The sequence below is a fragment of the Pelobates fuscus genome, chromosome 3 (genome assembly GCF_036172605.1).
Source record: "Pelobates fuscus isolate aPelFus1 chromosome 3, aPelFus1.pri, whole genome shotgun sequence".
Classification (NCBI taxonomy): Eukaryota; Metazoa; Chordata; class Amphibia; order Anura; family Pelobatidae; genus Pelobates; species Pelobates fuscus.
The window spans coordinates 389,179,914-389,203,012 of record NC_086319.1 but is presented as its reverse complement, the minus strand read 5'-3'; the positions used below and the strand labels follow the sequence as shown (position 1 = coordinate 389,203,012).

The following is a 23,099-nucleotide window of genomic DNA, read 5'->3' as shown; positions in this document are numbered from 1 at the left end:
GGTTTCACCAGAAGGAATGATTTCTACGGTGTCTCGTAGAACTAAATCTTATTCGCGTCCGTATCTTACCCTGTTCCCGGCGGTTTCCTAGTCTTTGTGCCGTTACAGCGGTACTTTGTGATATGGAGATCACGACAACACTTAGATTGTCACATTCAGGACATCTGCTGGTCTTATACCAACCATACAAGCCAGTTACCATGAACACTCTGTCTAGATGGGTTCATTGGTTGTTATCGCTAGCGGGGGCTGGAGACGTGTTTTGGGTACTCATTCGGTACGAGGCGCGGCTGCTTCTGAGGCCTTCACGTTGGGGGCCCTCTATATTTTACAGGCGATGAATTGGACACGGCGAGACAACTTCCGTATATTTATTTTCGTCAAACCACACACGCATCCTTCTCGCTCATACTACAGCTTTAAAAATGCAAAATATGAAGCCTCCTGTCATGTGATAAAATTGTAGATTATGGTAACGTAGTGTACCTATAATCTTAATTTTAATAATGACAGGAGGCGAGTATTTTCCCTCCCTATACTCTGGGAAATTCTAATTGTCTGGTTGTTATTTTCACAGTGTAATTATAAGGTTTTGGTATTTCAGTATATTTATGGGATGCTTATCTGGTTGACATGTGTTAGATCCGTGTTGATTACTGAGTATACTATGGTTGTTTAATGTTTCAGTATATTAACTTAATATAAATATAGAAACGTATAGTACTGGATTTAATGTGGACAACAGTTGGATTCCATCACCTTTCACGTATTTCTGTTCTTTTCAGCGTAATCATCATAGATGGATTCAACAAGATAAAGCTGGAAGGTTTCAAGTCTCGTTCCAAGTTATGTTCTACACGTTACTCAGGACTGTTATTTGAATTCCCTGACGTTATAATAGACTGTTTTTCGCATCAAAGAAAGAGGAAGTCGTGTATGTCAGGGCTTTATATATGGATGTGATGCCTGTTACTGATTGGTTTAAAGTTTTTTCTGATTGACTTGTGCTGCTGGAGGCATAAAGTAAAGAAAGTTGTGTAACATACTCGCCTCCTGTCATTATTAAAATTAAGATTATAGGTACACTACGTTAGCATAATCTACAATTCTAGCTCATAATTTTTATTTATTTTTCATTTATTTTCTAAACTTTTAGATAGCCCCTAAACTTCATCCACAATTCTGAAACTCTGCATTTTTACAAATAAGAATGAAGTACTTTTCAGGTTTTCTGCTCTATTCTGATAGCCAATGTCTTATCAATTCATTTTACTAGATCAGAACTGTCACTAAAGCCGGACATTGAAATGCAGTACCTAATCAAGATTATTTTATCATTCATAAATCACTGGATGACAAGTTCAAAAATATGTAGGCATAGATTTAATTTATACAATCTGCTTTCAAAATTGCCTTAAAAATGAAATTCAAAAAGGTGATACAGCAGCTTAAGAAAGTTACTGTAGTGTCAGCGTGATGACGTAGGACGAGCACGCGGGTGTCCACGTGGTGTTGAGCGCAGGTGTGGTGATATGAAGAGAGGCGGTAGTAAGTGAGAGTGTACGTGAAGACTGCAATCTGTAGCTTGGAGCAAAGGAAAATAAAGAACGAGAGATTTTGGGCACTCTTGTTGGAGAGCACCTGGTGAGGCCTATTGTTCTGCTGCCGTCTGTTCTGGCGTGTCAGGCTACTGCCCCTGTTGGTGTGTTGGTCTGCTGCCCTTGCTGGAGTGTTGAGCTGTTGGTGAAGAGACCCGAGAGATGAAGCATCCTCTAAGCGACTGCAGCACGCCGAAGCCCACGTGGCAGGTGAGCGGAAGCATAATAAGAGTGCTCCCAGCCCGGGTCCAATACAGCTTCTGAAACTGCGAGGTGAAAAATTGCAGCTCCAAGCATAGAATTAAAGAGCATAGCAATACCTATGTACAGAGTCCTTTATATCATATTAATACAGCAGAAATGTTTTAGTCTACAATACTATTACGTTTTTAAGGCTCAGAGGCAGATAAGCAGAACTCTTTTCGAATTTTTTAAGGAGACTGTATCACTGCCATAATTAGTTACTTTTTGCATTTCAGTTTGCTCTCTGAACTTTATTTCCTGACCTGACCGATGTTACATTAAGAAAATTAGAATAGAGTAACAAATAGAACTATTGCATCAGAGTTAAAATTTGAAAATCTTTGAAACTGTGAAACTGGAAAGTTTAAAGAAGGAAGAAGATATCCATAGAAGAAAGAGCATATATACAATTATCTAGAGACTTTGGTTTGTGTAAAATATTAACTTTTTTTTTCTAATATTGTTTAATAATTAACATTAGAGTGGAAATGGAAAGGAAAGAGAAAAAATGAGAAATTAGAAAAATCTAAAGATTTGAAAAAGGGGAACCTTAAAGGTGTAAGTGTAAAATAAATCTAGACAAGGGAAATATAAAGGCAAGTCAGGGTAGGGGTTTAGAGAAAAGGGGGGGGGGGAGAGAAAGGAAACTAAGAAAAAGAGGAGAAATCTTCCTCTATAGACAAAACAGAAAAAATAAGTTAACACGTATTATTCACCTAAATCTGAAACCAATAAAACACTAGCACAGAGGAGATCCCTCTCACCTACACTTAATGCAGAGCTTAATTTGACAAGTCCTGCTAATAACCCTGTAGTTTTAGATAGTGAAAGAGTTGGCTTACAAAGCTTGACAATATTAAAGGGAAACTCCAGTGCCAGAAAAACGATCCGTTTTTCTGGCACTGGAGGGTCCCTCTCCCTCCCACCCACCAATCCCCGGTTACTGAAGGGGTGAAAACCCCTTCAGTGACTTACCTGGGACAGCGGCGATGTCCCTCGCCGCTGTCTCCGCCTCCGCGACGCTCCTCCTAGTGATTACGTCGGCCGGTGGGCGAGACTGATCTCGCTCACCGGCCGAGGAGACCTAATGCGCATGCGCGGAAATTCCGCGCATGCGCATTACGTCTCCCCATAGGAAAGCATTGAAAAATAATTTCAATGCTTTCCTATGGGGTTTTGAGCGACGCTAGAGGTCCTCGCACAGCGTGAGGACGTCCAGCGACGCTCTAGCACAGGAAACCTGTGCTAGAACCCAGGAAGTGACCTCTAGTGGCTGTCTAATAGACAGCCACTAGAGGTGGAGTTAACCCTGCAATGTAAATATTGCAGTTTATGAAAAACTGCAATAATTACACTTGCAGGGTTAAGGGTAGTGGGAGTTGGCACCCAGACCACTCCAATGAGCAGAAGTGGTCTGGGTGCCTACAGTGTCCCTTTAATGGAGGAGTTATATGGGAAAATTAATGATCTCAAACAGAATGTCAGATCTAGTTAAAGGAATTTCTGGCTTAAGCACAAAAATTGAGGTACAAGATGGCGAAATTGTCAAAGATTCCCTTGCTAACCAGTTAAGAGTTAGAGTCCAGGGTTGTTGAGATGGAAGATCGGTCTTGTCACAGCAACCTTAGATTCAAAGGAATCTCGGAAGACATAAAACAATTTAATTTGGAGAAATATACTAATGAATTTGTCTCCATATATAGATCCACAAAAAAGGGTCTCATCTCCGATAGAAAGATGCCACAGAATCTATAGATCAATTAATTCTGCAGATTCTAGACCGAGAGATGTCATTGTCAGATTAACAATGGATCTATAATAGATCACTTAAAGAAACAAATGAGGGTAAAATCTGATTTACAAAACTACAAATTTAAAGATATTCTGTTTTTTCCCGACCTATCCTTAGCCACACGAACAAGCAAGTTTTAAAGAAATCACGAAAAAACTTAGACAAAATATTATTTCTAGATGGGGATTCTTGACTAAGTTAATAATTTCATTTGGAGATCAATCTGTCACCATGAATGATCCTATAAAGGATTTATATAAACTCAAAGATATAGGTATTACGGAATAGTCTTTATAATGCCCAGTACTAGTATGCAGATATAATATAATGAACTAAAGAGAATTTATGTATATATTAGATTTTTTTATTTTATAAACAACTTAAGTGAAATTGATTATGTCGATATGTTTTACGAAAAATTGAAGCTCTATTGAATCTAATGAGATTGGGTAAATATATATTTTGATTATTTCCAATTAGAAGCACTTTAATAATATAAATTTGATAAACTTGGTTTTATGTAATAACAATTATAATATAGATCACTTTGATAAAAAGCACGAGGTGAATCAGGAGAGAGCATAGACTCTATTAAATAGTAAGTTTATTATGGGATAAAACCGATAAGATACTTAATTGAGAATCGGGAAGAGGATTTAGCACATGAGCATTTGACCTGTTGATAATAAATGAATTAATATCTATTTAAAATTGATTATAAACCACATATTTAATATTAAGGAGAATTTGGGATTATATAATATTGATAATTAAGGATGGGATTATTCAATGGTGGGATAAGCATAGATCACTATAGTGTAATTACAATTAATAATTAGATTAAGACATGTAATTTATTTAAAGAATTTGTTAGTAATAGTATAATTTATTGTAAATTTGATCTATATGCCTGCGCTAAGATTAGGTCAGATTAGTATGTGAATATTAGATTTACCGTCAAATTTTACTAATGGAATATAAACTTTAGCCAATATCACCACCAGCGTTTATATATCCCTGAATAAAGAATGTGGATGATTGGATTTCAGGGTAACCGCCAGATAAGATTTTATCAAAGGTGGTGTATTGTATTGAGATTGTGTATTTACGTTGTGTGTTTTTATTATATTTTTTCATGTGTAAATTTGAATGGGGTTTCATGTTGTGCTTAGGAAGATAAGAATTGTATGAGTTTACAATCTGTAGAAAATAAAGACAATTTTGTAAAGAAGACTTAACTAAAGAATGTCAATCAAAATAGCATCTATAAACGCCTAAGATTTGAATAACCCAATTGAGAGAGGTATATTGTATATAAGAAACTAACAGATGACAATATTGATATGTTTCATACAAGAATCACATTGGAAAGACAATAGTCAATCAGTGGACATTTTCTAGATACCCAAAGCAAGAGAATTGGAGATGGGTCTGCGCCACTGTGTACAACAGATAATGATATTAAGTCCAATGGGATCTATATCGTTGTGTCCAAAGTTCTACTTTATACGATATCCAGAAGATGTCAATGACATGGAGGATAATCCAATTTTATAAAAAAATGGAAGAGTTCTTACTTACAGTTGACAGAGCTTAATCCAGCTCTGGTGTGAATGGCTTGCAGCGGTATTATCCCCGCTTGCAGGATATACGGCAAGTGTCCTCTTCCATGTAGTGGCAGGTAACCAAGTTGGAAATAAAAATGGAAACGCAAGCCATTCACAAGCCATTCACACCAGAGCTGGATTAAGCTCTGTCAATTGTAAGTAAGAACTCTTCCATTTTTTTATAAAATTGGATTATCCTCCATGTCATTGACATCTTCTGGATATCGTATAAAGTAGAACTTTGGACACAACGATATAGATCCCATTGGACTTAATATCATTATCTGTTGTACACAGTGGCGCAGACCCATCTCTCATTCTCTTGCTTTGTCTATTTATCTCCAGGGAGATTAGAGGGAGTCCTTGTTTGGGACTGCTGCCTTGCTGATTAGTGCTGACTCTACTCCTTGTTTTATTTTCTAGATACCCAACTATCATATGTGCAAATCTAAGGAGTGCAAAAAAAAAAGAGATGGCCATCATAAAATTAAATTTGAAACAAATATATAGAGAGAGAGCTCCAGATGAATTTCCTAATTAGTATAAAAAATTAACAATAAAAAAAAAAAAAAGATTTTCAAAATGGCACAGAACCTAAGTAATATGCATGCTAGGAATCTGACATACCAGCCTGACCGTTTTTCTTTGACAATCTACTGCCTAGGTTCCAAATTAAGATCCACAGCTGGAATATGCAGGAATTTTAGATTTTGGCATGACTCAGAGTACTATACACAGAGGCATTGGTATTGATAAATTGAAAATCCATATTTCCTCTCCTTTATTCCTGAATACTCTCCCCTGTCCCCTCAGTTTTCAGCTGATGCAGAGAAGGTGACCTTGCTTATGAAGGTTACAGGTTTCCTAGAGCTGGAGGTTTATTACACCGAGAGGTTGGAGAAGGTGAGCGTATTATATCAGGAAATGTAAGCAATACAAACGGACAATATAAAGAATCATAATGATAGAAAGAGACTGGCTTGTTGATTTACAGAATGTGTTGCCCAGAAAGGCTAAAAAGGGCCAATGTTCCTTTCCAAAAAAGTTCATTTTACTTCTCTTTTACTCTTCAACCTTATTTTTTTTTTTTAGCACCTGGACCTCTTGCTCGGGCAAGTGCAAGACATCCTGGAGAAGCACACAGAACCTGATGTGCTTGAGGCATGTTCTCGGGCACTGTATGTATTCTGTGACTCTGCACAAACCGTGTACAAGCATGCTGACATTGCACGCAGTCACTTGATCGACCAGCTCACTGACCACTTCTCGCAACAAATAACAGATTTTCTACAGGTATTATAATCAGCTAGTCTCACTAGTAGCCAATTGTTCTTTGCCTCCCACTGTACATGCAGGAGGTCGGCTAACGATTTTCGGCAGGACAAACAAATTATTTTGATTCCTCCTTTCGGACATTTGGTAATCTCCTTCCTTTGGTAAAAGGGAAGACTCCAAATATGTGTCCTTTGTCTTTTATAACCCCAATTGGCAAGATCTCCAGACTGTCAAGTAGACCGCCAGATGGGTTCCATTCCTCACTTGCCTAGTGTCTCATATAATCCCTCCTCTTGTTTTTCTGCTCTAGCATTTGTATAGGAACTACACTCTGTCTCTTAGTCCTCCTCTACTGTGTCTCTGAGTCTTTCAACCCCCTTTGTCCTTCACCCTCACTTCTGTCTCTCTAAGCTTCCTCCTCCTTGTTCTTCTTGGTAAGCTGTCTTTTTAACCAATCTCATGCTTACCTTTTTTACTTTTATTTTTTTATGTCTATTTTTAAGAGGGCAGAGTGGTTCAACAGGGAGTCTCCAAAATGCCATACCTATTGAAGCACCTACACAGTGCTGGCCTCAGTGTAACTCAACACATGCTTTCCTGTGTCAGTGGACATCAAGTTAGAGAAGCAGAGCCTTACATTCTCCTCTTCCAAATGCCACAATTCTTCCCTTTATGGCTTTTGTTTTTTACTTTCTTACCCTCAATGTATTAATCAGACCTACATACTCCACTTGACCACTCGTTGCTACTGTGTTCTCCAGGTGTCTTCTGATCTTGATGAAGATGAAGTTTATAACATTGCAGCCACAATGAAGAGAATTTCAGCCCTCTACAGGTGACACACATAAACCTTCCCCTCCTTAGACTTAGACAATATTTTCTTTAGATTTTTTTACTTCATTTATTTGATCCTTTGATTGAATTTCAGTATATAATTTGTTTATTGAAATTGAGTTTTATTAGTGTATTGAAGTGTAACTGTTGCAAATGGTCATGTTTGTAGTTTTTTAGATACATCGCATTGGCATAGAGACATCGGATGTACCATTTTATTCAAATATGGACACTTTTAAATGGTTTTATTTGATGTATTAAAAATAATAGTAGCGAGACTGCAGGGGCATGATCTATACACCATAACTGTTTCATTAAGCTAAAGTTGTTCTGGTTACTATAGTATACTAACAGCATTCTCCTAATAACACACACTGCTAAATGCCGCAGATAGAAAAAATTTCCTGCTGGAGTCTAAGCAAATCTTCTGTTTGGTTAGCAAGATATATTGTCTCTAAGGGCAGCAGAAACTATTAATATTCGCCATATTGTCAGTGCAAACACCAAAGTCCAGGATGGTAGTATCTGTGTCATGTGTCCTAGTTAAGAGTAATGGTGTTGGGCAGCCGGTGTTCCATACAAATTACACCAGCAGACAAGGCTTATCTGTCTACAGTTGAGGAAGATGGCGAAGTAGTAGGGTTGCTTGTGATACCACGGTCTCTGTTAGAGACTCTTCTATGTACTACCTTTATATCCGACTATGGTAGTCACACAGTGCCGAACTGGGAATGGCACACAGGGCCGGACTGGGAATGAAAAGCAGCCCTTCTGTCAGACCGGGTAGGGGAACAGGAGCTTCTCTAACCGCGAACGAAAACAACAATATATGTGAACACAACCCCAGTGAAAAATATATATAATTCAAAGCAAACCGGGACTTCCCCTGTATTTGGGTGAAGTATCCAGGTGAATCCCCGAAGACTTCCTCTTGTCTTCAATAGGTATATACGAATAGAATAGGGGACAATCTGCTAAATACAAATGAAATTAAAAAAAACATAGCGTATAACTGTGTGGGGACTGGCACTGATATACAATCACAATTGGTCACTCACAAATCTGTAGAGTTAAAATAGCCTTGAGTGGTATCTTTTCCGTTAGTGTCCAATATGTTGTCCCTCCACACATATCCATCAGCGTATAGGTATATATGTCTCAAAAGAGAAGAATATATACAAAAATGTAGTGCACTTCCAGAGTATAATAAAAATATAATTTAATGACTTACATTCAAGTATAAAACAAACAGCATGTCACCATAAAGCGTCCTACGCGTTTCGTCCTTGGATTGGACTTCCTCAGGGACTTGCTGAAGTAAAGTGGAATAAAAAATAACAGCAATTAAAACTATCCCTCCCGCAGTCTTTTTATACATCCCCATTTAGTGTTGAAAGTCTTTCAGCTGTTGTTCGATTTTCCTTTTGGCGGTAAGGAACCGGATGACGTCATCGCGTGCGTTCCACAGACCCGGAAGTGGGTCGCGATTGCTGGTCTGTCTTTCTTGTTCTGATACATTGACTCAGGACATATATAAATGGATGGACAAAACGGGGAAGGGGAGGAGATAGCAATTAAAATAATTCTCTGGGTGGCACTACAGTAACAAAATAAAATAAAGTAAAATCGGAATTGTTACAAATTGCTATTTGTAACTGGCCCTTTAAATGAGAAATTGCCCTGCTTCCCTGGATTGTGGAGAAGCCTGTTTGCCAGCCTCCTTCCTCATGACTATGGCCCTGGGAGATTGGGCCCTTTAAAAACAGTATTCGGTCCTAACAGAGTGCATGTCACTCATTCTGGCCCTTTAAATACAGTGGGGTCATTCGGTACTTGCCCTGTGTGAGCGGTGATACCCCAGATAGCTATGCCATGGAGCCTATTCATATAATGAAAGACTATGGGAAAGACTTTAGCTCCATGGCAATTGAACGGTGTGAATAGGATCTGTGCGCTATTCGGTAGTTTTGTGCGCTCAGATCCCAGCTATCTGGGGATATGTGAAATGTCTGTGTGTTATGTGTAAAAGGTGACTTTATGTATTTTAAAGTGTTTTACTGTCTTTGTGTCCCCATGTGCTCAATGGAGTCTGTCTTTGTCCTGGGAATTAATTGGATTACTTCTCCATTGTCTCCAGGAGAGAGGGCTCTGTAAAACCGGTCTGAGACGGAAAGCCATGCTGGCAGGGGTTTTAAAAGATACTTTACTAACTTTTGAACCCCTGGTCTGATTCATGCCATTTTTCCATATGTTGTTCCTCTGAATGGATGGATTGTGGATATGTATTTTTATGTGAATGTGATGTATGGTTTTAGAGTTATGAAAGTTGGGTAGAAAGTATGTTTTAACTGTATGTGTAATTGAGTTTCCTCTCAGGATAAGGGGAGGGAATATGTGGGATGTAACTGATGTGTGAGTGGTTGTTTTATACCTCCCTGTGGGCGGACCTGTATTTGTAACAACTGCAATAAAAACCAGACTGGGTGTGCCAGCACCTCAGACCTCTTCTGACCCTCAATACGTAGCCTTGTCTCGTTATTGGAGGGAACTGCTATATCACACTGGGGATTGCTATGCTCTGCATATTCCCCTGAGCTTTAATCACTTAGCTCTTTTAAGAGCTTGTTCTGGAAACGCTCTCCTGGAGGAGAGGTCTTCCCTACACGGTCCTGGAGGACAGAAGCCGATCCAGAGTGGAAGGAAGACGGCGAGGCTCCAGTTAAGCTTCGGCGGTTGTGGAGTCTGCAGTGGCTGTGGTGTCCGGTGCGGTGCTTGTGGTCCTCGGCGCAAACTAGGAAGCGTCCATCAACGGAGGGTACTCGGCCGGAGTACACGGAGCTCCGTTACAGGAATAATTGTATATTCACAATGTGATCTGTGATGATGGACATGTATATGTATATCCCATTTATAAAGCGAATTACACAAAACATACGTTTTTTACATATTCAACTTATACATACTATTCACACAATTTATACAATATATACGGAAAAATAATTTTCACAAGGTGCATAGGTGGTGATATAAATTAACATCTTGTATAATTATAATGCACTAAACGTTATATAAGTATATATAAGTAATGGCATAGTTGGTGAAACCCATTTATATTGCACTTTTGTCTCTTTCTCCTTAAAGATAAATAGAATGAAAATATATATTTAGATGAAAAGATAAAAATGGATAAAAATGAAAAATAAAAATGAAAAAAAGGCATAAAAATAAAATTAGAATGAAAGTAAAAATGAAAATAGAAATAAAAATAAAAAATGAAATCAATATGAAAATCCAAAATAAATGAATAGGACGATGAAATAAAAGACAGAAATTCGAAATAAAGTAATGAGTGAATAATAATGAAAATAAAATAAAATAAAAATGAATATAAAAAAATAATAAGGGGCGTGGCCTGAGATCTGACCTGGATGGACGCCTGAGCTGAGAGCTCCGTACCGCCGGCACACTAAATAGCCGAAAATTCAGCACCTACCAGCGCTTATGGGGCTCCACCGACGGACGGATACCCCCCAGACCCCGAGGGGCTCCCAAACAGGTCAGACACACGGCCCGATGGACGGGCATCTCCAGTCCCAATCTGACACGGGCGGGGAGGCAAGCGGATCCAGTATGGCGCCGGCGGCCCCATCCCCCAGGGAACCGCATGGCGCTGCGTTAGAGAGGATAGGAGTAGAACTCCGTAATATGGCTGCAGCCATGGCCACAAAAACAGACCTCCTAGTCCTCACTACCACCATCCAAGATGCCCTCCGCGCTGAAATGGCGGGAATCCGGGCGGAGGTGACAGCACAATCAGACCGCATCCAAGACCTGGAACGCTCACATGAAACCCATGCCGCGAGGCAAGTAGCGACAGACACTGCCCTTACGCGCCAGGGGGAGCTGATACTGCAAATGAGGTCAGTCAAGGACTTGGATAACAGGGGGCGCAGGTGTAATATCAGGGTCCGCGGGGTCCCCGAAACTGAAGAGGGGGCAGAAAATGCAGAGGAAACTTTACTGGGCCTATTCCGCCTCATACTAGGGGGGGCTGCTCCCAACGCGCTTAAATTTGAACGAGCTCATAGAGCCCTGCGTCCCCGGTCCCTGCTGTCTTCACTCCTTTCAGGATAAGGATACCATCATGAGAGCAGCCCACTCCCGCCCGACCTGGGATTACAGAGGTGCTGCGGTCTCCCTATTCAATGACCTCTCCCCCATTACGCTCGAGACAAGAAGAGCACTGAAGCCAATTACAACAGCCCTACAGGAACGGCACATTCCTTACAAATGGGGCTTTCCCTTTGCTCTACTGGCCCGCACTCAGAACGGCTGGACATCGGTCTGCTGGCCCGAGGAAATCCCAAGATTCCTTGTGGAACTGGGCCTGCCTCCAATAGCGGTTCAAGACTGGATACTGGGCCCTCTAGGAGGGAGACCACGCCAACAACGAGCACCTCGGAGGCGCGGAGACAATCCAATCATAGGTCCAGCACCCCGCAGACGGAACAACCCGGAGGCACCGGAGTAGCAAGTAGACCCCCGTCCACGACCCTCTCCTAACGCCCAATTTCCTTAGAAGAACATTTTTTCCTGCATGGGCACTATATTAAGAACTGCAGCCCCTCAAGCCCAAACCAGGGACTGGTAAGCCGAGTCGACGGCACCTTGCTTTGCCCCCATGCGAGCCCCAACCATCACCAAGGAGCTGCAACACAACGGTCCCTGTTCTCTCTGTACCCATGGAGATTTGGGTGGGGGGGACCGGGTTAGGTCTCTCTTTTTGACTGGGTGAGCAGGGTGGGAAGGGGTCTTTTCCCATACAGGCTCACAAGATGCATGACACCGTAGATTGATATTTGGGAGGGGGGATTGGTGCGGGGAACTTTCTGCCTTGCATAGGGGGGGTCCTGATACCGGCCTTATGTCACGAGCCTGCCATTTATGACGACGGGGAACTCACCCGCACATGGCGGAGCATGGACCGACAGGACATTGTCGCAGCAAACCCACGCCCACTCTCTTGAAGACATGTGTACTGGACTCACGGTATTGTGCAATGCCCACTATATACACTACGGGTCACATATATCACCCCACGTAATCACCTGCTACACCATGAGTGTTTACTACACATATTATACCGTAATCACAATCTGTATCACGCATAGATGTTCTACGTATATGGTACTGGCAATTGTATATCACTCCCGCTGATTATGCTGACCCCCCCAGACATCCAGACGGGCTAATTCGCCCTGTCAGTATGACGCCCCGAGGGATCGGGTGGTTGGATGGCTGGAGGGATCGACATGTCGCGCAGTGGAGGAGCGGACCTCCCGCAACGATCGGCACAGAAAGGTGGACACTCGGGTGGAGCTAGGGGATGGAGAGGGGCCTAACCGGGAAACTCTATAGTTGGCAGTTGGTTAGTATGTGCTCGGCGGGTCTTCCTTTACTCATGGGAGGGCGGGGGGGGGGACAATGTGAGCATTATACACGTCTGCTGTTCATTTACAGGGAGCTCATCGGGGTCATGGGGGTGGGGGGGCGAAGGGAGAGAAGGGGAAATAGAATAATGATAACGAACATATTACTCTCCATGTTGTTTTCGCAATTGCCTGATTTTACAATGTTGATATATTTATGTTCATTTACGCCACCTCCGTTCGGTGGTGCCCAACATATGGTTCATATGGCACACGGCTATGGAGCTGGCGGGGACGATACATGGACACTTACACTGATACCTCACTTATATCCCATATCCACACCGGTTCGGAGCGGAACCACTGACTCCACTTAAGGGTCGTGCACTTTCCTTGACGGCGCAGCCCCCGGAGAACCACACCCCGGTCTGGTTACTGGAGTGGCCTCTGGCGACCCCTGCTGTCGCACGACTGCCGCCTCCTTAAACCGAGGTGGCACAGAGGTGCACCCTCTTCACTTTCCCCACTGCTTTTTGAGGGACACCTCTATCTGGGGACTCTACCGTACCTTTCCCCATTTTTTTACTTTTCTTTTCCTACCTACTATACTCTACACCACTTATACTTATCTAATAGTACTTCCTTGGCTCTGATACAGGCGCACACTATAGCTACTACACGCAGCTCCCTCACATCGGCACCACCATCCGCTAGTAGTCGGACACACAGTAGCGACTGCACAACCCAGCACAACTCGCTGGAATACGGGAAGGGGGAGGGGGATGATCCTGCACACGACGCCATTACACTCGGGCACTTGCCCAGGATCTGAGAGAGCTCCTGCTGGCCCTCCACTTCAGCAGCTACACCAACCGCTAACACCTAGTGGGCTACACCGGACAGGGGAGTGAGACAGGTCACTGTAATTACCCTAGGAATAGAGGCGGGAGAGACGGGGCGCCGGGGTCTTCGCGTGCCTTGGGTCGGGTGCCGGGATGGCCGTACCTTATCACAGTGCCCCACTAAACGTTGTCACTCTTAATTGCAGAGGACTGAACGTTCCTGAACGCCGCACCCATCTCCTACGTGACCTACGGAAGACACACGTATCTGTAGCTATGCTTCAGGAAACCCACTTCCTAGAGGGATCCGCACCAAAATTGCGGAACCGGTACTACCCCAACAGTTTCTTCAGCAATCACAACACGGCACGTAAGGCAGGTGTTGCCATCATTTTGTCTGCTGGCCTGGATTTCAGGGAACTGGACAGGATGGTGGACACACAGGGGAGGTATATCTTCCTAAAAGGCTTAATTTTTTTTTTAATTCTTTATTTTTGTTGTGCATGGTTAGACAAAATTATGTACGTTGCCACAACAGCAGACATAATCACAGTAAGTTCACAGGTTTATACATATGCGGCATTGAGGTAAAAGCACATTTTTTTTTAACTTTGTTAAACATAGCATATAACGGTGTAGGTTCTCGCTTGTATAGATAGGTAAACATAATAGGTACATGTTAATATTAGGAGAGACAACATATAACGGTGAAGTTCTCGCTTGTATAGATGGTTAAACATTGCATTATTCGTCTTGGCGTTTGCCAAAGAGGCACATGTTAATATTAGGAAAGACAATATATAACGGTGTAGGTTCTCGCTTGTATAGATAGTTAAACATAGCATTATTCGTCTTGGCGTTTGCTAAATAGGTGCATGTTAAACAAACTTACAGTGACATCCTGATATCAAAAAGTACAATGAGGTTGAAAGCAAGATCTGTCTATGTGGCTAATCTAGTACATATTGCTTTGGATGCTGGAGCAGCAAACAATCATGTGTAGAGCAAAAGAAAATTAAATAACACATTAAATGCAACTCGCAAGAAATTAAGGGACATAGTTACACTCGTCATAAATAGAGTCAGCGAGCAGAAAAATAATGGCACAATAAGAAAAACAAAAAAAAAACCATAAAAGCAGTTCACATAAAAGAGGGTCCGTTTTAAATTAGATCGCTGGAAACTGTCTGAAAGTGAAGAGGCCAAAACATTATACAGCGGGCCTGTCCCTGTCATAGTCACCAGTCAGCCGATTCCCAAGTTCGGAAAAAGCCAGCAGAGTGCTGTTGGGCTGTCATAACCAGTTCCCTGCGAGGGGAGGCTGCATGAGCCGTCGTGCCAGAGTCCAGCAAAGGTGAGCCGGGAGCTCGTCACCCGTGGGGTGCATCTTCGGTCTGGGCCCTGTGATCTGCTCGCTGCATTCGGTGCTGGACGTGTACCAAAGGCGGCTGTTTGCCGGGGGCAGGGTGGGTCCTCCCTCCAGCCCCAGGCCGGTATGAAGGCCGACATCTTTGTGCCACGGGCCCGTTCTCTTCCAAGGACCAGGTCCTTCCCATAACGGGAGTGACGGAGGGATGCGAGGGTTTGTCGCCGTCTGTGGCGGCCGTCTCTCCGTCCGTGTGGGCGGTGTCGTCGGGTCAAACCCTTGGTGGCCTTCGGCCCAGGTGGGCCACTAGTGAGAGGTGCAGGCTTGTTTCGATGCTGTAGGCCCGAGGGGGTCCTCTGTTCCCTCCGGCTCTTGCAGTCCCGCTTCTGGACTCGAGGTTGGAGCGGCTTAGGAAAGAACAGGGTTTCCAGTTTCATCCAGAACCGTTGTAGTGTGCGGTCCACGGAGCAAAGGACTGGGGTACATAGCTCTCGTGTCTCCCCATCATGCCACGTGTCAGGCGCCATTTTCGCTTCGGCCCTCTCCATGTGGCTGTGCTCCGTTCTGGGTCTGTGTGCCGATATCATGTTACTTGAGTTAGGCTGTCGAGCGTAGACCGGGATGACCCCCACCGGTCCAAGGGGGGGGGGGGTAGGAGTGTGTCTATTCTCGTGGGGTACCTGGAAGCAGGGAGGTCGGCCGTCCCTCCCCAGCTCCGGTATAGTAGGCCGCAGCGGCGCTCTCCCGGTTTCCCGTGCCCAATCCGCTTTGCAGAGTCTCAGGGTGTCTCGCTGGGTCCCCTCTGGGCTCTGTGCTGCCCGTCAGTGGGGTCAAAAGCTGATTTAGCCCGTTTAAAGGTGGTTTGTTGGCCTTTTCAGCGGGAGCTCACAGCATGCACGTCCACTCTCCTTGAGAGCCAGGCTCCGCCCCCCTGTTTGCATATATTTTAATGAATGATCTGTATCCCTTGCGTGGTTTCCTGTTTCCCCTAAAAGGCTTAATTGACGACAAACTATACACACTAGTGTCGATCTATGTGCCTAACACAAACCAGGCGAGATTCCTTAGGAGAACCTTACAAAAGCTACGAGGATTCTCGGAAGGGGCGCTTATAATAGAAGGCGACTTTAACACCCCTCTAGACCCCCGGAAGGACACATCGACAGGCAGTAGCTGTCTACCACAATCAAGTATTCACTCGATCCGCAAATCAATGGGAGAGATGGGTCTCGTGGACTGCTGGAGAGCGCTCCATCCGGACTCCAAGGATTACACCCATTATTCGGCACTCCATCGCCGCTATTCACGGATTGACTACATACTGCTCCCACAAGAGGGCCTGTCAAGACTCAGGACAGCTACCATCGGCCCCGCCACCTGGTCGGACCACAGCCCGATGATGGTTGAACTGGAATCGTCACTATTCAAACCGGCCCGTTGGACGTGGCGACTGAACGAGTCTCTGCTCCAAGACCCGGAGGTTCTAGGGGAAATAACACAGGCTCTGGAACTATACTTCAGAGAAAATGAAGGGGAAGAAACGTCACCTATATCGATCTGGGAAGCGCACAAAAGCGTAATCCGTGGAACTCTCATTAGGATAGCTTCCCGCAAGAGGAAAGCAGCGGTACAAGAAATGGCGGAAGTCTATGGGACCATAGCAAAATTGGAACTCCAACACAAACGGACACAACGCGCTGACATTCAAACGGAACTGTTGAATGCCCGCCGACAACTCAGGGACCTTATCACACGAAGGTACGATCGCTCCTTACAATACTCAAAGAATTTCTTTTATTTTCACGCGAACAAAGGCGGCAAATTTCTGGCACGCCTTCTGAAAGGCGACACCCTGCGAACATGGATACACAAAATCCGTCTCCCCTCGGGGACCTCGACCTCCTTCCCAGATGACATCGCAAACGAATTTCGACGATATTACCACGCTCTATACAACCTTCCCGCCCTTAATGGGGAGATGCCGGGACCTGCCACTCTCGTGCCCACCCGGACCTACCTCCAGGATAATGTCTGCAAACGTGTGAACCCGGAAGCGACAACTATGCTAGACGATCCGATCAGCACCGAAGAGCTAGCCGCAGCTCTGAAGGCCACGAAGGTAGGTAAGGCTCCGGGCCCGGACGGATTTCACGCAGGGTACTATAAACATTTTTCCGCGATACTCCTACCCCGATTGACGAAGGCACTCAACGCCATCACAGCAGGAGGAAGATTTGGCATGGAATCTTTGACAGCTACAATCACGGTTCTACTTAAACCCGGGAAAGACCCCGAGCACTGCGGTAACTACCGACCGATTTCCCTACTGAATGTGGACACAAAACTGCTTGCGAAAGTGCTGGCAACGAGGCTGCAACGCGCACTACCGAGTATAATCCACGCAGACCAAACGGGGTTTATCCCTGGACGGGAAGCTCGAGATAGCACTCTACGACTTTTCTCCATACAACACCGAGCTCGACTCTCCCAGGAACCCCTCTTACTACTCTCCACGGACGCCGAAAAGGCCTTTGACCGGGTCAACTGGTCGTACATGATGCAAACGCTGAGGGCCATGGGATTGGGATGTAAGATGATGTCGTGGATATCGGCCTTATACGACAACCCCCACGCAGCGGTCAGGGTGAATAGAGCACTGACCGCCGACTTTGACATTAACAACGGGACCAGGCAGGGTTGCCCCCTATCCCCTCTCCTGTTTGCAATGACCCTGGAACCGCTCCTACAGGTGATAAGACAGAACCCAGACATCCACGGTTACACATGGAAGGGGTCGGAACACAAAGTTGCTGCCTATGCAGACGACCATCTCTTTTTCATTACTAACCCACGAATCACGATGCCATGTCTACTTTTAGAGTTTGAACGCTATGGAAGGCTTTCAGGATTCAAGCTTAACCTTACGAAATGTGAGGTTCTTAATGTCACCCAACCACAGCGTGAATATGTTGCCCTGAGCGATGCTTTTCCGTTCCGCTGGTGCGAGGGGAAAATGAAATATCTGGGCATTTGGATCACCACCGATCCACAAGACATTTTTCGACACAATTTCACCACCATGTTACAACAAGTGACATCAGACCTTGATCGCTGGGCATATCCACACGTCACCTGGCACGGCTGGATAGCGGTCCTCAAGATGAACGTTTTGCCACGGATCCTTTACCTATTTCAAACCATCCCTATATCACTACCGGCAGCCTTCTTCTCGACTTTAAAATCTGCAGTCATTCAATATGTCTGGAGAGGGGAGAGATCCCGACTACGACATGAAACTCTGTGCTTACCCAGATGTAGGGGCCTGTCACTCCCGGATTTTAAAAAGTACCACCAAGCTACCATGATGCAACGTATCCTGGAATGGCACGCAGCCGAAAAACCGAAACAGTGGGTAACCCTGGACAGAGGCGACTCGGGGACTAAACTTAAAGCCGATGTATGGCGAGAGGTGACGGGTCGTGGTGGGCGAGAGGGGGCCGGGAGTCCAGTGACACAGACTCTGAAAACATGGAAGACGACTAGAAGGTTGGCGCAGGTTTCCCCGACCCCTAGCCCTATACTCCCGGTCACGCATAACCCCGATATCGGAGGAGGACTTCCATGTGGGACATGGGCATTTCTGGGAGATAGGGAATATGTCCCGTTCTGCACTATTTTAGAAGGGGGCACCATACGACCCCTGAACTCATTGCTAGCTGGCAGACCACGGACGCCCCTACTAATCCTCCAATTGACACACTACTACAACTCGTTACCTCAAAAACAGCTACTACACAGGGACCTTACGTGGTTCGAGGGCCTTTGCCGTCGAGGTGCCAAACTTGAAAAGGCAGCATCTATCCTCTACCAACACCTGCTAACAGGGGCCTTATCGGATAATAACACCTTTCAAAGGCGATGGGAAATACAACTGGAGACACGAATCACACCTATACAATGGGGAACGGCACTGTTATGGCAACATAAAAGTTCCTCAAGCTCCTACTACCAGGAGGTCAACTATAAATTGATCTCCATGTGGTATAGAACCCCGGTCGCAATACAGAGGATTTTCCCAGAGACATCCCCAATGTGCTGGAGATGTCAGGAGGCACTTTGCTACACCTATGGTGGGAATGTCGCAATACTGGGATCGCATCCATACGGAAATAACGACAATCCTGGGAGACGACACAGAATGGTCCCGAGAACTGGCCTTGTTGCACATCACATCACATCGCAATCCATTCCTGGATACAAGAGGTCAATCTTACGCCACTTACTGGATGCCGCCAAATCCCTGATTCCTGTTTATTGGAAACGGTCGGAAACCCCCTCTACGGAGGAATGGCTACACAGAGTTGGGGATATACAAGCGGCAGAGGCACTGCGGGCATCCCTGGCGGGGCAATCGACGAGGCACGCGGAGACATGGCGACCCTGGTTTTCATATCAGGCGCGTGGATAGCGGGTGTCCGACTCACATTCGGATTGGAGGGCTGGTCGGTGGGTCCCAGACCCCTCATATCACTGGTCATGACCTCCCCCGGGGACACCTTGCCCCGATGGGGATCAAAGTTCTTAGATTCACACGCTCCCTTGTTAGGGTTGATCATTTACAGAACACACGCATGCTGATTGAACGTCAACACAATATCACTTGATCCCACTCAAGGACCACACGGGCGGCTAACATATACCTCGGATACCAACGTAAAATACGTGACGCAGCATGCCAATGGGCGACCGGGGGACCAACACTTAAAAAGAAAATCCCGACACAACATCCTAGAACAGACACCTGATCTACCGGTAGCGGGAGACAGTAGCCCGACGGCGGACTTGACTGCATAACCTTGTACGATCACCACAGTCCACCGCTACATGTTTAGACAACTCTCGAATAACGCGTACCAGACACTTACACACTCAGCTACGGAGAGGAATTGCGGAAACCAAGGAAGGACTCTTCTAGGCTTATGTAACCTTTCTCCCCCTTTCCTCTCTTCTCCCCATACTAATTACCCCCCCCCCCCCCCCCCCATCTAGCCTGTACATGGCACAGGAACACAAGAGCCATACTTAATGTACGCAAACGGGGTATTTAATCACACAAAAGGCCATGAAGAGTACTTGGATTGTAACCAGTGGATACACGCAAGTTTCTTACCCGAATCTGATCATCGGGAAAACACCCTCATACCACGATAACACACTCCACAGATACACCGGCCATATCTTATATCTCTCGCATTGTACATTACCTTAAAGTTACACATAGAAACATAGAAACATAGAATGTGACGGCAGATAAGAACCATTCGGCCCATCTAGTCTGCCCAGTTTTCTAAATAAATTAAAAGAAAGAGTAGAGTAGGGAGAGACTGTCAGGTTGCCATAAGCGTATTGGGGGGTAACCCCTATAGATAATCGAAATAACTAGAAGAAAAGAAAATACTAGTTCTCAAGGAAGGAGAAGAAAGTATATCAACTTTAATGTTTCATTCTCAAATTCCTAATAGGAACTAGTACCGTATAGGCAACCCATAAGGTGTACATATATAGTGAATATTAATGAATATTAAAATATACCTTTTAATCGAAAACATTAAAAAATGTGTCAAAAATTGTCAAAAAATGTATAAAAACGAAATTAGGCTGTGATTAGCAAACCGTTTGGTTTAATGGCAAGCAGGCTAAATAGCCTTTAACTTAATAGCAACATAAGTGGGTATAGTAGAGTGGTACAAAAGGAAACATAAATGGTAGAAAAAATTGCTACAGAATATGTTTAGTACAATCCTATACTGGGAATTCTCCACTCTAAATAGTGAAACCACCCAGGAGAAAATAAGATACAAAAAACTCCTCACTGTTGCATAAATCACGTCCCAGCTGCTAAATTACCTCAAACAGCTGTCTGTTGGAGCTCGTTTTTAATCTAGTCTAAGTAGTGAAAATGGAGACAACGAGATCGGTATAGTCCCCTGTCTAAACTCCAAAATCCTAGGAGCAGAACACGAAAACTCCTAATCGTTGAGTGCCCCTGCGGCTAGACTCCCAAACGGCTGCAATCTGTGCCTCAAAGAATAAACTAAGCTAGAGCTTTGCTGGAGAGATAATATCAAAAAACATTCTATCTGTCCCTTATCTAAAACTCCATTGCTAGCTATAGTGTGAGCGTCCCGTCCCGACACGCGTTTCGCCGTAACTCGGCTCGTCCAGGGGAACCGGGTCAATGACAAGTTGTAGTTTAAATATCCCGCCCTCTGCTGCAATTGGCTGGTACTTCCATCAGCCGTTATTGAGAGGGGAGGGACAAAGGAAGAAGGATATGTAACCCTTTGTAGCCGGGTCTCAATAGGCATGTTTTATAGAATGATTAAATTGTATAGTAATTTAGGCAAATAAATGAAATAGGAAAATGTAGTCTTTTACTGAAAGGGTGAAAGAAATCCCCAACAGAATAAAAATGAAATACAGAATCACAATTAGTGATTCATTATTGTTGAGATTGTAAATGTTATAAGCTGCAATTCCAAAAGCCAGATACAAATGTACCAGCGCTTTGAAATATTATGTTGAATAGATATTAGTGAAGTATTTAGTATGTAATGATGTAGCATTGTTGAATCATAACAATAATTTGAAGGTAGGAATATAAGAGGTAATTAAACAAATAAAAAAAAAAAAAAATTTAAGATGAAACTCAAATGTGGCATAAAGGAGCAGTTTTGTCAATGATAATACGTATGTGTATTGTCAAAATAAGGTTCCTAGGTTCACCCTTCTCTGATAGTGGTAATCAATAGTGGATAGGGTGAATGTCCTTAGAGAATTGAATTAAAAGTTTTTATTGTAAATCCTATGTCCGAAAACACCATTTAAATGGTGATTGTAAGGTGTAAAGAGCACTCCAAAGGAGGGGAGAGTAAGATATTCACATTATTGTTATGGCATTAACAGAAAAACTTGGACTCCCTCATGTTTAAGTGCAAAAATAAACAGTCTTAAAACAAACGTCAATTTCTTTCTATTTTAAGAGTGAATAAATGGGGTGAAATTGAACTCTTCATTGAGTCCTTTGGGATATAAAGTCTGGAAGGATTAGATCCAGCGGGATTCAGCCTTTAGTAGAGCAATATTAATATCACCTTTTCGGTGATTGAGGGACAGTTTTTGTATCACCTGAAATTTCAAAACTCCAGGTTTGGAGGCATGATGGTTTCTTACATGCTTCGAAATTAGAGTTTCAATATGTAAATTGGTAATTGAATTAATGTGCTGTAAAATTCGTCTACGTAGTTAAGTTTTGCCAATATACTGTAGTCCACAGTCACAGGTTATAATGTAAATGACATTGGTGGAGCTACAGTTAATAAAGGCGTTGATACTTATCTCTTTAGACGTTCTTTTATTAAGGACAGATTTTGTAGGTAGAATGAAATTACAAGCTTTACAATGACCACATTTGTAAAGACCATTGGTCGTCCGAAGCCAAGTGGGAGTAGGAGGTGTGCTTGGAATGGGTTTAAAATGACTGTGTGTTAGAATGCCCCCTAGATTGTTCGCTCGTCTGTATGTCATTGATGGTTGTTTGGTGATGGTATTGCTCAGGCTAGTATCATATTGCAGTACCGGCCAGTTTCTGCTGAATACATGTTGTGCTGCATTCCAATGTTTGTCAATAGTGCATATGAATCTAGTCATACTAGGAGTGGTAGAGGGTTCTCTAGGTGGTCTGTGTAGACTCTCAGATCTATCCACGATTTTGGTTCTTTGGTAGGCTCTTTTTAAGATTCTGTTCGGGTAACCCAATGATTTGAATCTTATTCTGAGCTCTTTAGCTTCCTTCTCATAGTCTTCCTGATTGGAGCAGTTTCTCTTAGCTCTTAGATATTGGCCATACGGTATATTGGCTTTCAGATGGTGTGGATGGTAACTCTGCCAATGCAGTAGACTGTAGAAATTTAGTACTTCTAATCACCTCTAATGTCTCTTGAATATGTACTTTGACTGACTTCTCAGGATTTTTAATATTATGTGTACTTATCCCTATATTTAAAAAATATGTATTTGTAAGTTGTGAAAATAGAATTAAATATAGAAATCC

General features: G+C 43.7%; 1 protein-coding gene across 1 annotated transcript in view; it reads left to right on the top strand.

Annotated features, from left to right (window-relative positions):
• The window catches only part of STAG3 (STAG3 cohesin complex component), a 130,980-nt gene that overhangs the window by 81,138 nt on the left and 26,743 nt on the right, over positions 1 to 23,099 (top strand). Inside the window, exons 18-20 of the mRNA XM_063446384.1 lie at positions 6,054 to 6,143; positions 6,333 to 6,533; positions 7,277 to 7,350. Of these exons, the coding sequence (XP_063302454.1) occupies positions 6,054 to 6,143; positions 6,333 to 6,533; positions 7,277 to 7,350 (365 nt within the window). The remainder of the gene's footprint in view (positions 1 to 6,053; positions 6,144 to 6,332; positions 6,534 to 7,276; positions 7,351 to 23,099) is intronic.